The sequence below is a fragment of the Malurus melanocephalus genome, unplaced genomic scaffold, assembly GCF_030028575.1.
Source record: "Malurus melanocephalus ecotype Western Australia unplaced genomic scaffold, MMel_1.1 scaffold_730, whole genome shotgun sequence".
NCBI lineage: Eukaryota > Metazoa > Chordata > Aves > Passeriformes > Maluridae > Malurus > Malurus melanocephalus.
In genome coordinates, this window is record NW_026623962.1 from 136073 (window position 1) to 152625 (window position 16553).

The 16553-nt window shown below is 54.0% G+C and overlaps 1 protein-coding gene across 4 annotated transcripts in view; it reads right to left on the reverse strand.

The window, feature by feature from the left end:
- Positions 1–2228: 2228 nt before the first annotated feature.
- Positions 2229–16553, reverse strand: part of ARHGAP26 (Rho GTPase activating protein 26) — a 104033-nt gene continuing 89708 nt past the window's right edge. For 2 of the 4 annotated variants that reach the window (XM_057384655.1, XM_057384656.1), the window contains exons 21-23: positions 5707–5817; positions 3823–3914; positions 2229–2454 (exon numbers count right to left, since the gene is read on the reverse strand). In XM_057384655.1, coding sequence (XP_057240638.1) covers positions 2366–2454; positions 3823–3914; positions 5707–5817 — 292 coding nt within the window. In that variant the 3' untranslated portion in view covers positions 2229–2365. Of the gene's footprint in view, positions 2455–3822; positions 3915–5706; positions 5818–8341; positions 8536–9698; positions 10314–16553 lie in introns of those variants that run through there. The other 2 variants (XM_057384657.1, XM_057384658.1) reach the window with 2 other exon arrangements.

A 16553-nucleotide genomic window follows, 5' to 3' on the forward strand; every position in this document is an offset into this window, starting at 1 on the left:
TGGGACTTTTGTTCCCAGAAACTCTCGAGGTAGCACATCCAAAAGCTCCCAAGTGCCTCTGGAAAGGAATTTACTCCTTTCTTGGAGTGACTGGAGTTTCCAAGGAGCTGAGGGGGACCCTGCACGGAGAGGTTGTGTGGGGACACGGCTGGGGCTCACCCAGCATTGCCAGCAGGGCCCCCCTGTCCCTAAATGTGCCTTTTGGAGTGTTTTTGGCAGGTTTGCAGCTCCCATTCATCCACAGCGCTCCCGTGGAGCAGGAGGGAGCGGCTCRGGGTGGGACAGTCCCAACCACAGCAAATGAAACACTGAGGGGGTTTTTAAATCCTCCCCATGAGTTCTCCCCATCCCTGCCCTGCCCCCCGAGGGGTTCCCCCACTCCCAGCCCCGAGGTCCCAGCACCAGCCACGGGCACGGAGCGATGTTGGGGCTGGATAAAACCCAGCCTGATCCTCAGCCAGGGCTGGACACTGCCCAGGGCTGGACAAAGCCTGGCCCCATCCTTGGCTTCAGGAAAGCCAAGAAACAGCACAAATGTTGGCTGTTGAATCCAAGGATGGAGAGGAACCAGCAACGTGCTGGTCGAACACTGCATTTTGTCCCTATAAAGCTCTCACCCTCTTCATCCAACACCTCAGAGCAGAGGCCACGAGGCAKTTTGGGGACTTCACCCCTGCCCAAACCAAACCACAGCAGCCAGGAGGGGCACAGAGTGCTCCCCAAGGGGTCAGAGTGTCTGTTATCCCATGGGCCTGTGCCACCCACCCTGGAAAGCAGAAAAAAAATGATCGCCTTTTTCCTCTTCTTTTTTCCCCAAGACAAAAGCCCAGGAAGTTTAATTACTGTGGACARAAAGTGAAGAGGGCTGAAATTTCAGCTCCCTTCTCTCTGACAGTACAGAGTGAAGGAAGCAGCAGCTCCAGGCTGGGGGTCGGGGTTGGAGCCTCTCGCTGACCAGCATCAGATGTCCTTTGCTTCTCTCATTACAGCTCTGCTAAAAATATCAAATATAGATCTTTTCCTCATAATACTTTAAGRTACTCTATTTATACATTAATTCTTTCAAAAATAAAAAGTGACACATGGAGCAATTCAGTCACTCAAGAGTCTTTAAAACTGTTACAAAAAGCCACGACATCTATCCCCAGCACCGCGGGCTGGGGCTCTTTTGAGATTTTCTTTTATAAAACATAATTCCAGCTCTCAGAACCCCRGCTCTGCAGTCAAACAGGGCTCGGGGGTGTCCCCAGAGAAGGAGCTGGGCTGGGGGGTCTGTCCTGGGCTCTGCACAGCCCCACCTTGGCCACAGCAGCAAATGCCCCGTGAGGATGGCAATGATTCACCTGRCACAACCAGCACGGCACACACTTGGCACAGATGAGGCTGCAAGCGAGGGGAGACCCGAAAAACAGCGCTGGGGAGAGGCAGTCATGGCCCCAAGGTGGCACATCAGCACCCAGGGCTGGCGGGGACACGGCTGGGTCTGTACAGTGGGATTGGGAAAAGGGACCACACAGCCAAACAGCACGAGTGGGGCTGGGGCTGCACGGGAGGGCAGCGGGGGCTGCTCACCTCACACAGACTGAGGGTCACCCCCAAAGTCCAGATCTTGAAAATAAAAAAGAGCTGCAGAGGTTTGGTCCATGCCATTCCCCCATCACCGAGCCCAGGGCTCGCTCTCGCCCGCAAGAGCCGGCGCTGCACGAGGGGTCACTGCACTGGGGTCACCACTTTGGGGTCACCTCACTGGGGTCACCGCACTGGGGTCACCACATTGGGGTCACCACATTGGGATCACCTCACTGGGGTCACCACATTGGGGTCACCACATTGGGGTCACCTCACTGGGGTCACCACATTGGGGTCACCTCACTGGGGTCACCTCACTGGGATCACCACATTGGGGTCACTGCCAGCTGTGCTTCGGGCAGTTGTGGAGGTCCAGGGAAGTCCAGGGAGCACAGGATGTGGTTGCCCTCCTCAGTGGGATGCTGCTGGAATGGATCCCTGGGCCCGGTGACACCCCCAGAGCCGGTGAAGGTCCCCCTGCAGGAACCCCATCTCGGGGGCTCTCGGCCGTTCCCAGTCCCCAGCCCGGCCCCTCGGAGCCGTCCCTTTGCTGGTTTTCCATCGTTGCTGGGATGTGGGGCTCAGAGCCCCCCGCTGTGGGGCTGGGGGWGTCTCTCCATCTCCCCCCGAGCGCAGCACGGCCGCAGGACRGRGMRCAGGTCACATCAGATCCACACCAASACCCAACTGCGGGCACGGGGACGTCCCCACCGCGGCACCCACGGGGCACGGGGCCTGCAGGACTGTGCCATGGATACCATGGAATGCTCAGCGCTGGCGCTGGGTGCCCCCCCAGTTATAGGAACTCCACGTAGTTCTCAGGGATCAGTCCTGTCTTGCCATTGAGGGTCCCYTCCAGCCAGCCGGGCTCCTGCGATGGGTGAACTGCAGAGAGGAGGAAAGGGAAYGTGAGACCTTTCATTTGTGCTCATCTCAAAGGAAACAGAGCTACAGATGATCCTCCAGATCCCTTCTGACCYAAASCATCCCAGGATTCTGCAGTGCTCTGTCCCTGCCTGCTCCCTGTGTGACTCCTTGGCCTTCCCTTCTCCAGGATCCCACTGCAGGACCAGTGAGCTGCAGGCTCCAAATACYGGAGCTGCTGGGCTGAGGGAACTGAGGTGTTTGGGATAAAAACAGGAGCTCCTCCAGGTTTGGGCTGAGATCTCTTGGAAGGTGGAGAGGACGTGATTAGCTCCATCACACTGTAACCCTGTACATGCCAGCTTGGCCTGGGCCCAGGAGCTCTCACAGGTACCACCAGATGGGCAGCAGCACCCCCAGACCCCATATCCCACATCCCATACCCCACATCCCATATCCCATAGCCCATATCGCATATCTGATATCTCACATCCCATACCCCATACTGCATATCCCATATTGCATATCCCATATCAGCCCCCTGCAGCCTCAGAGGAGCTCCAGGCCAAAGCAGAACCCATCTCTGAGTGTTGCCAAGATCCTTTTGGGATTTGTAAAGCCCYGTGATCACAGCAAGGCTCCCCCCGAGCCGGGCTGGTTCTGCCTCAGCCAAGGCTGTGCTGCTGAGTGACTGGAACACGCTGTCTACTTCTCCCCTTGAATAATCCATTGATTTTTATCAGCAAACAGAACGTATTTAATTCAAACTTGTTCCCCTCCTAGCTGCTCTGATTCCCACGGGCTCTCAGAGGGGAGACCATGTTTATTTATAAGATGACTATGGAGCTGCTTCRGAGAAGGATTGTCTTTAATTCACARATATTCATTCTCCTCCCCTTTCTGCTGTACTCGCCTCTATATCCCAGGGCAAAACCAGTGCCTGTGGTMGGAGCTTCCCAAATGACAATGCTTAACATTTMAAAGCCAAGAATGATTTGGAAAGTRGTGAAAAGTCTTTTCTTTACACTGGGATTATAACTGAGCCAGAGCTGCACAAACTCTTGGTGCAAGAACCCCAAATCTGTGTTTGTTAATGAGCAGAGCCCACCTACTGCAGCGCTCACATACAGAGGGAAAAGTACACTCTGCTTTCCCATCTCCTGCACAAAACAGCACAGCACCCACACGGAGTATTTCTGCTGCTGATCCCTGGAATGCAATCTGCCCTTCCCAGAGCCTCTGGTCAGTGTGTGTATGGCAAACACTGGGGCAGGCACAGCTCTCCAGGCTGTCCCCTACACTCAGCACCCCGGGAGGGCTCACAGAGGCTGCACGGCCCCACCATGGGGCACTGCCCTGGGCACAACCCCCTGCCAGCCCAGCACTCACCATTGTCAAAGACGGTGCCAGCCGTGAAGGAGAGCTCGGAGTCGTGCTCGGCTTTGCAGGCGTAGAGCGCGCGGGCCTTGCGCAGGGGAGAGCTGCAAGAGAGGCACGAGTGGGCACAGAGCCATCCCCACAACCCTGGGGGCACCAGCGAGGGGCTCTGCCCTGCCAGGGCCATCACAGACTGCTCAGGGACAGGGACAAAGACAGGAGAGGTGAAGGCTCTGGAGATGAGCTGCAATTCACTGCAATGCAAAACCCGTCTGAGCCTGGCTGGCACTGCCCAGAGCTCACAGCGGTGCCCAAACAGCCCCAGCAYAGCCAGGGGTGCCCAGGAGAGCTCCAATGTTCTGTATCTGAGGRGCCACGGCTGACCAGAGCTGGCACAAAGCAAAGGTGGCACTGGGTGCTGGCAGTGACCCACTGCCATCGGCTCTGCTCTGCCAAACCCACCCCAGTGCAGCTGCAACCACAAGGAGGACTTCACAAGGAAGAATCAGCACTTGGGGAAAGTTATTTTGAAACAGAAAACAAGACAGGTTGGTGAAGAATTTGCTGCACTTCTTTAGAGCCTGTAGCTGAAGGTAAAAGAGAATGAACAGCCATTAGACTTTGCTGGAAGTGTCAGCGTGCCCACGCTGCGGGGGAGGAATCGGAGCAGGGAGAGCCAGGAACGGAGAGAGCTGCCAGCAGAGAGGGGAAAATGAGGGACCTCAGGGCTCCCCAGGCACACAGARCTGTCCCTGCACCTGAATCCCACCCATCCTTCCCAGCTTTGGGCTGGAGCAGGGCTGGTGGAAAGCTGGGACACTGCCAGGCTGTGGTGACAGTGACAGWGCCATCCTGASCAYGCTCTGGGCCACTGGAGCCGCCRGCCACATCCAGCACTGCTGCTCAGCAGGGACACGGCCAAGGGAAGTGACAGAAGTGTCCCATGGAGCTGCTGTGCTGGGGAACAAGGTGTCACCATTCTCAGATCAGTGGCTTTCCCAATTTTTATCTTTCCAAGGACCTGAAGTTCCTCCGAGCTCTCGGATGAGCCCAGGGAAGCAGCAACACTTCATGGCAAGAGCAGTTCCCTTCACACCAAACTCCAGCCCTGGAAATGGTTTGGGCTTTGCTGCAAAGAGAGCCCCAAAACGGAGATCTCTCCTCTCCAAATTCCARCTGCCTGACACCAGCAGCTCCCAAACACTTAAAAACCAGGATGGGCAAACAATCCTCCCCGTCCAGAGGGTCCTTCACTGCGGAGTGCTTGARATCATCAGATGAAAAACAAACGGTGCTTTCAGGCTCACGGTGCACCCATGGCATGACGGCAGTGCCCAGTCCAGTGTCAGACACCCCAGGGCACAGGGGGACCCCAGGGGCTGGCACAGCCCAGCCTGGCCTGCTGCTTCTGGAAATCCTGAGCTGGTTCACCTGCAGCTTCCAGAAGGATCTGCTCCAGCCCTGCCCAAGCACCGGGCACAGAGCAGCTGGCACTGCCCACAGCCAGCACCTCCTGGCATCCCAGAGCAGGCAGAGGCCAGAAAACGAGGGATGACCGTGCTTTCCAAAGGCTCTTTCCTCCTCTCAGGACACTTCTTACCTGTTGCAGAGCAGAGCAAAGCCAGTGCAGAGCTGAGCTGAGCCCAGAAGTGACACAGACAGCAGAGCCCCTGCTCCCCTGACCCTGGGTGTGCAGCTCCAGCGGGCTCGGGGTGCTCCAAGGGGCTCTCCTGGGTTATGAGGGTTTGAAAGCTCCTCTCTTGCTGAGTGCTGACTGCTGTGCTGGGAGGGCTCGAGCAGGATGCCAAGGGAAAGGGGAGTGAAGTGAGGGAAAACCGGGGAAACCAAACAGAAACAGCAAAAGCAACAAAAAGCCAAGCGAATTGTGCAACAGACCTGATGGGGGATGAGTCGCTGGACGTAGAGGAGGTGGGCATAGGACTTGATGGCGCGGAGAACATGGGCCAGGACGGTGACAGGGGTGACGTTGGGCTTGGATTCTGAGGGCTGCAAGACATAACCAGAGACCTTATCAACGTGCAAGCACAGCAACAAAGAGCAGCCGAGACACGGAGACCACAGCTCACGATAGCGAGTGCCTTGGGAATATTCCCAGCATGAGACACAGCCACGAAATGAAGTGCCAAGACCTTGGGAAGTGTTTCAAGGCTGGGTCTGCATTCGTCTGGGCAACAGGAGGTGTATCTTCCAATGAACCCCAGCTCCATGGCCCCGTCCACCGTGCCCCTGTGCCCAGGGGTTGTGCTGGCAGCACGGCCACTTACCTGCCTTGTGCTTCCCCCAGAGCTCCCACAAAGAGCTGCTGGTATTTCTGGACGGTATTTCTGCCTGGGAGCAGCCTCCACCCCCTCTGTCTGTCACTTGTGGTGCTCATACATTCAGTATATTAAAATGTCATTGATTTTGTTTCCCATGTTTTACATCGCTTTTCCCCCTCGCGCTGATTCCTGAAGCCACAGCTGTCAACACTGAAACTGAATCAAGTTACTGAACTGGTAACTGCACACAGAAGTTTTTGGTTCCTTCAAAACCGTTCGATTTAAAAGATTCTCAGGTTCACTCAAAAGCAATTATTGGACTAAAATACCAATTTGATTCATCTACTGCTTCTCTGCTTAGCAACTCATTGGTATTCCCTGTTCAATTCAGATTAGAAACTCCATCCCTGATAAAACACCAGAAATCCCTATCCCCACTGCAAATACCTCTGTAAAAACAAGAAGTTTTGTAAAAGCATCATGATTTCTATTTTTYCCTTGAGAGGGACTCTGATCACACAGGTCTGTGATGAGGTGGGGACAGGGCACAACCCCCAGGATGTCCTCATCCCTCAGAAGGAATAGGGAAGGGATCCAGGGATCTCCAGTGGGAGAACCTCAGCCCTGCAGAAGTTCAGAACATTGAACCTTCCACGGTGCCACCAAAGAGGGGTATTTATGACAGGGACACTTTCCCCTTGGAAACTGGACCATGTCTACTTAAGGCCAAACTCTTTACTCCTTGCAGAAGCTGTGTCACTGGATTCAACAGGAATTCCCTCTGCAATTACAGGCAACAYCTTTATTATGTCAGAAGATTACACACATAGAGAAATGGGATACAGCAGTGCAGCATGACTTCACCAGAGGCTGGAAAAACAGGCAATGTTCACGGGCAGGCTGTCAGCGACATCCTCAAAATGTTCTGCTAATAATCATCACTATTTAAAACAATCCTTTTGCATTCTTTATCATCAAAACTGTCCATCTTTTGAAAAATGAGTAAAAAGAAATGACCTGTTTGCCTTAGTCTTTAACAAACCTGGCACTCATTGGTACTTACCAGACACTCCATCTATTCCCACCTCCAAACAGGAGGTGCTACCAAGGTCATCAATTTGCCAAAATTATCCTTCAAGCATCAGTTCTTTCAAAGGGAGGCCCTTCTCCAAGAGGAGCCTGGCCAAGGTGGGACTTGGAGGGGTGATGAGCTGGTGACCAAAATGTGGCTGAGCCTGTGCCAGTGACAATGGCCACCAGCACCCCACCACCCCTCCCACCACTGCCCCCACCATGGCAGCAGGCTCGGGGTGCAAGAGGACATGGCACTGGGTGTGCCAGTGATGGGACAGCCACTGTGACATGATGGGATGGCCACTGTGACATGGCACTGGGTGTGCCAGTGTGGGACAGCCACTGTGACATGATGGGATGGCCACTGTGACATGGCACTGGGTGTGCCAGTGTGGGACAGCCACTGTGACATGATGGGACAGCCACTGTGACATGGCACTGACTGTGCCAGTGATGGCATGGCCACCGTCTCTGCCACCAACCCTGGTCCTCTTCACTGCATGGTGGAAGGAAAATCCAGCAGCACAGGTTTCTGGGACTAGAAACTCCTATTTGAGATGAAATCATGGCAGAAGAATGCAGCTCTCATTTCTCCTCGAGTCGCTCTGCCATCGCTCCACAACTGCGTGCCCACTCTGCTCCTGACCACGGGCAACAGCAGGATTCTCAGAGTTATCGGGGGAAAAAGCCCGGGAGCAGGAACCAGCACTCAGGCCAGCCTCTGCCTAAGAAGTTATCAGTAATTTGGAGCAGGATTTTGGTGTCTTTGGATCCTTRGTGTCAAAGGAAGCAGACTCCGTGCCCAGCAATCCACGGAGAGAGCTGTTCACTAATGCCAGGGTGTGCATTGGGGGTGCAGAGCACCCTGCTCCCACCAGCTGCTCACACAGGACATGAACACGGTCCTACGATGACTGAGCTGCTCTGCAAGTCCTTCAAGAGCATTTCCTCAAGAAGAACTCATGGATAGCTCAGGACCCATCTGAGCTGCCCCCAACACTGACCGACCCTGGGGTATGATGGGTAGGAAGGGTTCATCTCCCTCCCATGAAATACAGGTATTTCTTTTCAAGCTGCTTTTCAAGCTGCTATTTTTTTCTTGAGCATCCCCTTCCTGAGTTTTTGGGACTGTAAGAGCCGAGTCCTGCCTCGCTGGAGACGTCAGTGCATGTGAGGAATGGGCTATCCCAAGGCCTCTGGCGTTTTGGAAAACACCTTTCYTGTAGGATCCAAWTTCCTTTGTTTCTCACAGAAAGAGYAGAGGTGGTGAGAGGCTGGGGGGAAGTTCTGGCTGCTGCCTGCAGGCAGCCAATGTCAGCTGKAGCTTTTTTGTCCTTCTTCTTACTCGGGAGGGCTTTGCGAGGGGCTCTTCCTGTTGGGTGCACAGTGGAAACAAAACAAGAGAAAATTGCTAAGAACCAAAACCATCAGAAGCAGGAAACAAAGAAACACARTCTTCCAAGGTGAGAATGGACCTTTCCCCAGCAGGAGAAGCTGGGGGAGCTCCATGAGTCCRTGGCCCAAGGCATCCCAAGGCTCCTGCCTTTCCCGCTGGTCCCTCGGAAGCAGTGGCTGTGATCCCGCAGGGAGGGAGCACTGCTGGGCACAGGCAGGGCGAGGGCACAGTGCCACAGCACCTGCAGGGCCACCTGCACCTTCCACTCCACGAGTCCCTCCAGCAATTCTGCTCTTGCAGCAAACAGGGTGCTTGGCAATGAATTTAGGAGCTAAATCCTCCTCCCTGCTTCCCGTGCTGGCCGTACACGCTGCCTTTCCCATGCAGATGTTTTGTTTGCTGCCCCAACACGTGAAAAAAGGCAGTAACTCTTGTTTCAAGACTCTGCTGGAGTTGCTGGAGATAAAAAATCTCTTTTGTGATCCCTTTTCCCAACCTGCCTCTCTCATTGCTGTTCCTCTGCCCAGGCTGCCTCTGGCATTCTTCACCTGGCTCAGGCCCCCAAGGCATGTGCAGCTCTCAGAACCCTTCCCAGCAGCTCTCCAGACAACTTCTGCTGCTTTGTTCTCCTGCCTGAGAGGACATCGGTTCCACTTCAAACATGTTTACAACTTGTTTATTTTTGTGGAACTCGGGGCTATTTCTGCCACAGAACATCTCACAGCTACGGGTGGACAGAGCCCACTGATGGATTCCAGCCYTTTCATGAAATCACCTCAAGAACAAACAACAATATTCCCATTCTGACATGATCGGTACCTGACTGCAGTAAAACACATCAAGGGCCACCCAGCCCTTTGCTCCCTGATCTGTTCCTATGGAACAAAGCTGCAGAACATAAGGTTCTTCTCAAAGGTAACRAGAAAAAAGAAAATTACAGCTTTATGTAACATCAGAGCACTTCAGCWCTGCTGAAACAAGGACAAGACTGCAGCTCACCAGCAGACATGGCTCTGTTGCCTAAATKAAATGGGAGGCAGCCTGGGTTTGGGAAGCCCATGGAGCTCCAGCAGTGTTGGAGGTCCCAGCAAAGCCTGGAGCGATGGATGGGCTTTAAGAAGAGCTCCCAGGCCCTGGCAGCACCACCCCAGACCTCACAGCTCACAGGGCTCCAGGCTGGCAGGGCTCTTCCTCTGCTTGCTACTTTAATGCAAGAAAAATGATGTTAAACTCCCCGCAGAGTTACTCTCTCAGGAGTTACGTTGCTGCGTGGTCATTTGGATGGAAAAAATGACACACTTAGGGAAGCAGCTAAAATGGCTTGTGCTCAAACTGATCCAAAAAAATCTCAGATTCTTAAGCATGGACTTTCCCTGCATCTCCATTTACCCGTTCCCCATCTCCATCAGCACAGATTTCAGGATCTTCTTTCCACCAACATGGACACGTCCCTCTGTAATCCTGATGACACCCAGCACATKGCTTTGTCTTGTCACTTTGCTGCTTGGCTGATTTCCCGTGTGTGGGAATATTTCCCCGCTTTAGTCATTTCAYAAACCATCTAAAAGCTTTTCCACTCGAATCAGAGAGAGAGAGCAGGCTGAGTTGTGACTCTGGGGAGGAGAGCTGGAGCTGTTGTCCCACATTGCCATTTCCAAGCGCAGACGGATGATGCTCGATGGTGCAGAGGGAGGAGATGACAAGGCTGCTTTGGTACAGAGTTCTGGCACGGAGCTCAGAGCCTGCTGTTAATGCTGCAGAGAGTCAGGGAGCAAGCAGAGAGTCAGCAATGGAWGAGTTCTCAGCGTGAGCAAGAGCTGCACGAGGGAAGCTGCAGGGGCAGCCTGGTGTCAGCACAGTGTCCTCCCCACCAGRTGAGCTCCAGGTGATGGGAGCATTGTGCCTTCTGAACAGGGAACAGCACTGCACGAGGTGCTGGTGACAGTTACCAGTGCCACCAGCAGGGTACAGACCCGCCAGTCACTGCTCAGCACTGGGACAGACTGGGGAGAGGGGACAGGGCAATGGAGGCAGCCACGGGCCCACACTAACGAGACTTTGGGTCCTCCCCAGCACCCAGCCTGGGTGTGACACAGTCACAGAATGGCCTGGGCTGGAAGGGACCTTAAAGGCACCCAGTGCCACCCCTGCCATGGGCAAGGACACGTCCCACCATCCCGGGGTGCTCCCAGCCCACCTTGGGCACTGCCAGGGATCCAGGGGCACCCACCGCTCCTCTGTGCCAGGACCCCCACCCTCACAGGGAAGGATTTCTCCCCAATATCTCACTGCACCATTTGCTCAACAGCTGCATTTTCTGCTCCATCAATACTCCCCTCCCTCTTCCTCTCTGCCCAAAAGGCTCTCAGCAGACTCCAAACTGGGCTGGAAGGTTTTATGTTGCCGAGTGCTTTCAAAGTGTGTTAAAGCTCTTAATTATTAATAGAAAAGTTGTAATGTGGCAGCAGGGAGCCAAACTGGCAGTTTAGGAGGGAMGTGTTGGTAAATCAGGAGCCAGTATCTTAGTCATGGCTTCTCCATCGTGCCACAGCTTCTACCACGAGCTAATGCTGCAAGGCTGGGTGCATTAGTCACCAACAAATTGTGTTTGCAATTAAGCAGAACTCCCTCCAGAAATCTCTCACTCCTCTCTGGCATTCAATGCACTGCTATCTTACATCCCCCAGAAAAGAAAACTCTCCCATCTGCCACCCCAACAACCATATGGGATCCTTGGAAAATGAAGGAAATTAAAGTCCCWGTGGGATCACAGCTCCCAGCTCAGYWGTGGGGGGTTTGGGAGGATCAAATATTTGAGCTAAACACATCCTGTGCCCCGGGCAGCCCCGCAGTGCTGTCGAGCTGGCTGTGCCAGCCACCAGCAACTAAAGCTGAGCTCTGGAGCTGAGGGTGACCTCGTTTGGGACGTTGGAGCTGCAGGGAAGGTGAGGGATAGAGAAAAACGCTGTCCTGACTACCAGCCACCATCACTGCCCTGGGCAGGACAGCCCTGAGCCCTGGCCCAGCAGGACCCACCCTGCACTGCCCCACTGCCCTGAGAGCCTGGCTTTGGGTGCCAAGGGAGGGCATTTTGCCCTTATCCCCCCAAAGCAATCCTTGTTCTGGCTGGCACAGGGCTGGAGGGACCCCTGGCTGGCCCAAGAAGCAATGGAGGACCCCCTGCTCTGCCCCACACACTCCCAAAGTCTCCCCTGAGCCCCAGAGGACAAGTGAGACTCTCCCAACATCCAAGGAGGGCAGAGATTTCGGGATGGCAGCAGCAACCCCCCCAGGAGCTGATAATGTCAGCTCTCCAAATGGAAAGAAGTTCCTTTGACTCGTTAAGCAATTTCTGGAAACGACCAGAACAGCTTCTCCCCACCGTAAAAAATTCATTCCTGGCTAAGGAATATTCCCCACATAACTTGATAGGAGGCCACTGGCAGGCTCAAATCCTAACAGAAAACAAAGTCGGTTTCTCTGAGCCTCATMAGCACCACAGGCTCAAACTCTCATTTTTTAACAGCAAATCTCCCTGCAGCACAAGGAGCCAACACTGCCCACAGAGGGCACACGCAGTGGGAAAAACAAYGGGGATTATTTGGGCCTGAGAAGGTGATTCAAGAAGCAGGGATGAGTAAAGACACTGCATTGTAAATTCCTGCGTTTTCTTGGTCTCCCTGATTTCGTTTTGTCCATCTGGCCTCGTGATGCTTTGCTCTGCAGCATTCTGCAAGCATCAGTCACGAGAGCTGCTCAGAGCATTTCACTGCAAACCCCAAAGACCACAACACTGAAACAATCCAACTTGATCGTATTTATCAAAAGGAACGCCATGTTTGTTCTGCTCTTTCTTTTCTCAGTTTTTTCACTTAAAACCACCAAACTTTGCAGTACCCTTTTTGCCTCAGCAGCTCTCACCAGCAAAACTCTCCTCGTGCAGCCACACACCCCCTCCCAGTGCAGCCCAGCAGGGAGGTGTGAACACCACAACCCTCCCAGTTCACTGGCCCAGCCTCAATTTCTCTCCCTGCCATCAAGCTGGACAGGCAGCCTTGGAGAACCCTTCCCAGTAATCCAATACAGCAAAGATTATTACATTCGATTCACTTCTTTTCTGGCTGGGTATTTTTTCCACTTCTTATTCCTCGTGCTTTCCCAAGTCTCCCCGTGCTGCACCCACTGCTGTGCCGTCCACCCAGCACTTCCAACCCAACCTCCTGCTCAACAGGGGCTGGAAGGGCCTTAGGAGACAYCMRKKSCMMCCCYKSCMWGGSMRGGRMMMCTTYCMMYKKYCCMRGGKKSYYCMAAMYYYKKYCMASCYKGSCYTKGGSMMYKSCMRGGRWYCMRGGGSMRSCMMMRSYTSYYYKGGSMMCCYKKKSCMRGGSYCYSMMMCYCYCMRGGRAMMAWTCCYKSCCMAWWWYCCMWYCWWYCCYKSMCYYYKGSMMKKGGRARSCMWTKSYCCYKKYCYKGSMMYYCMRAMCYTTKKTYMAARKYCCYYYYCMAMYYCYCYTYMRGKYCYKGRARGGRSYYYKRRGYYYYYSYKGWSCCTTCTCCTCTCCAGGTGAACACCCCAGCCTGGCTCCAGAGCAGAGGGGCTCCATCCCCTGGAGGATGTTTGTGACAAAAGAAGGGAATAAACCTTTCCCTGCTGCTCAGGTGTCCAGCATGAGAGGTCCCTGCCCTGTCCCCACTCCCGCTCAGCTCCATGTTCTGAAGGCACAGGGTTTTCCTCAGCTCCACAGGTGACACAGCCACTGGCACTGATGTTTCCCCAGATAGATCAGCACTCCCTCCTCCCTCTGCAGGGCCAGGACAGCTTCCCTGTGATCCCTGCCCCAGGAACCAGCCCAAGACAGCTTCCCTGCGATCCCTGCCCCATGAACCAGTCCAGGACAGCTTCCCTGTGATCCCTGCCCCAGGAACCAGTCCAGGACAGCTTCCCTGCGATCCCTGCCCCATGAACCAGCCCAGGACAGCTTCCCTGTGGATCCCTGCTCCTGGAACCGGCCAGGACAGCTTCCCTGCGATCCCTCCGTGCCCCGGGAACGGTGCCAGCCCCGGGGACAGCTCTGTGCCGTGACAATGTCCCAGCTTAGCACAGCCGTGTCACCGCTGTCTGCACAGCGGCCGCGGCATTGGGTTACCCCCAGGTGAGATGAGCGGCGGCTGCACRGCTCCGGCTAATTGAGCACATTAATTAGGCACGAGGATCTCCTTTCAGACGAGACGCGATGTCTTTGTGAGCCAGCAGCGCTGTTCTCTCGGCCCCTCCGGGGGAATTGTCAGCATTTTGCTGGGAAAGGGGACGGTTCGGGGGGTTCGTCCCATCTGAACCCCGCTCACGTCCCCGCACTGCCTGGCTCAGCTTTGGGATGCTCTCAGCACCCCCGGCTCAGCTTTGGGATGCTCTCAGCATTCCCAGCTCAGCTTTGGGATGCTCTCAGCCCCTCGGCTCAGCTTTGGGATGCTCTCAGCCTCCTGGCTCAGCTTTGGGATGTTCTCAGCACTGCCCGGCTCAGCTTTGGGATGCTCTCAGCACTGTCCGGCTCAGCTTTGGGATGTTCTCAGCACTCCCGGCTCAGCTTTGGGATGCTCTCAGCACTGTCCGGCTCAGCTTTGGGATGCTCTCAGCCTCCTGGCTCAGCTTTGGGATGTTCTCAGCACTCCCGGCTCAGCTTTGGGATACTCTCAGCACCCCCGGCTCAGCTTTGGGATGCTCTCAGCACTGCCCAGCTCAGCTTTGGGATGCTCTCAGCCCCCTGGCTCAGCTTTGGGATGCTCTCAGTCCCCAGCTCAGCTTTGGGATGCTCTCAGCCCCCCGGCTCAGCTTTGGGATGCTCTTAGCATTCCCGGTGCCTGTGAGCTGCGCCTGCAGCCCAGCACTGCCTCAAAAACCCTCCCAGAGCCCTCAAAAGACTTTTACAAGCAGAGTCTGGGCTACATCCCCGGTTTTGAATTCAATCTCCCTGCAGAAAGAGGAACCAAAGAATGCGCTCGGTCACTCCTCTACTATATTTCACCCGAGGTGACATTTATAGGGYGCAGGAAGACCTAATGTACCATCATTTTGCTTTCAGCAGGCTCCATAAAAGTTTTGGCTAGGCTCAGGCTTGAGATTCTGCCCAAAGGAAACTCAGAGGCCGACTGAGCAGAACTGGACGCGGGGGCTGAGCAGGCTGGGTGAGCAGAACACCCCGGGACCCCAAAATCAAAGGGGGAAAGGCAGGCAGGGGAGGAAAGAGAGGAAAAGAAAGGCCTGGCCAGCAGGATGGTGATCCTGAGCTCCACACGCCAGCTCATCACTCACACAGTGCCTGTGACTGCCCCGGGGAAGGCTTTGGTGGAACATCTTTGATTCCTGCATCCATCCCCTGACAGTGACTGGGATGCATTTCAAATCCTGCTCTATTTGAAAGTAAAATTRCTATTAGCCAATATTTGTCTGAGGCAGTTTCTTTGAAGAGGATGCTGCTATGCAGCGAATTCCACACTAATTACAGGAATTAGGAAAGCAGTGAAGTGCAAAATTTTTTTTTTTCCCAAGGCTTTCCAGAAAGCTGCCTCTTAAGCATCATGTGCCGCTGAWGTTTAAGGTGCTTTTTTAGAACTCTTGCAAGGAAATCTAATTTAATTCAGCTTGCAAGAAGCACCCTTAGATGTTCCCAGAGCAGCACCCAAACAGAACAGTGCTCTTCAAAGGCACAAACATCTGAGAAGGCTCCTGAGGGGCAGCACTGGGAAAAGCTGGGGATGGTGGGAGTCAGGGAGGAGCTGCGGGGTGGCCTGGAGTGTGGAGCCTCTGAAAAGACTGTTCCTCTGTCCATCTGTCCATCTGTCCATCTGTCCATCTGTCCCAGCCCAGGTGACACCAGCCCCAGAGGAGCACAGGGAGGGTTCAAAGCCATCCCCAGCTCATTCCTGCTGGGAACGAGGGATGGGCTCCCATGAGCAGAGGGCTCCCAGCCTGACAAATTACCTCGCTGTAATGGATGAGCTGGGAGAAAATATTTTGATATATGACCACTGGGTCACATGGGGCTGGCCACAGGGCTGGAGACTTGTTTTATGTGAATATTTGGCTTCATTTTCAAGTTCAATTTGCAGAAAGTTTCTAGACCGAGAGCCAACTGAAAAGCAAAGGAGCTAAAGCTCTGCACAGTTGTTGTGCCAAACTCCAGGGCCCATGGAAAGCCCACACAGCAGGAAAACAGATCCCACCTTTTCCTCCTGGGAGCCTGGAGCAGCTCAGGGAGATGCTGGGGGAGGCTGGATCCCACTGGTGGGGCTTCTCCTACCCCAACAGCCTGAAATATCCCACCTCAAATGCCAGTTTGTCACATTTCTCTGCCCTCCCTAAAGTACCCCCTGCTCCTGTGGCCCACAAGCATCRTTCTTTGCCACACACCTTAAAATACCTCATGGAAAGATACAGATGCTGAGAAAACAAATCCTGAATTACCTAAACACARCAAGGGAAGGAATTCATGGAATCATTAAAGYTGGAAAAYACCTCCRAGATCATCCAGTTCAACCTTCTATATGAAATCTATACATATAAATGTATATATACRTATATAAATTTTAAGACATATGGCCATCAGCAACTAAGCCTCAAGTATATTTATCTGTAGAGTCTACTGAGTTTGCTGCTTGTGTTTTCCACGAGCCAGGTTTAAGGACRTTTGCCAGAGCCCTGAATCACTCTGGTTTATGGAGCTTTCTCACCACAGGCATGATCTAGGACTCCCAAGCTAAAACTGCTCTAAAAGAAACAAACACACAGACACCCTCACAACAGTCTGCACCAAAAAAAAAAAAAAAAGTCATAAGATAGTTTGAATGTTATGTCATCTGGAATCAGCCAAGCAGCAGACTGGGAATTTTAGGAGCTTTTCTCAAGTAAGAGGACTGGGAGATAGGCGGGTTCTGTTCTGAGCTGGCAATGATCTCTGCTCCTCCTGAGCACGAACCAACCCCAGCTTGGGACAGAA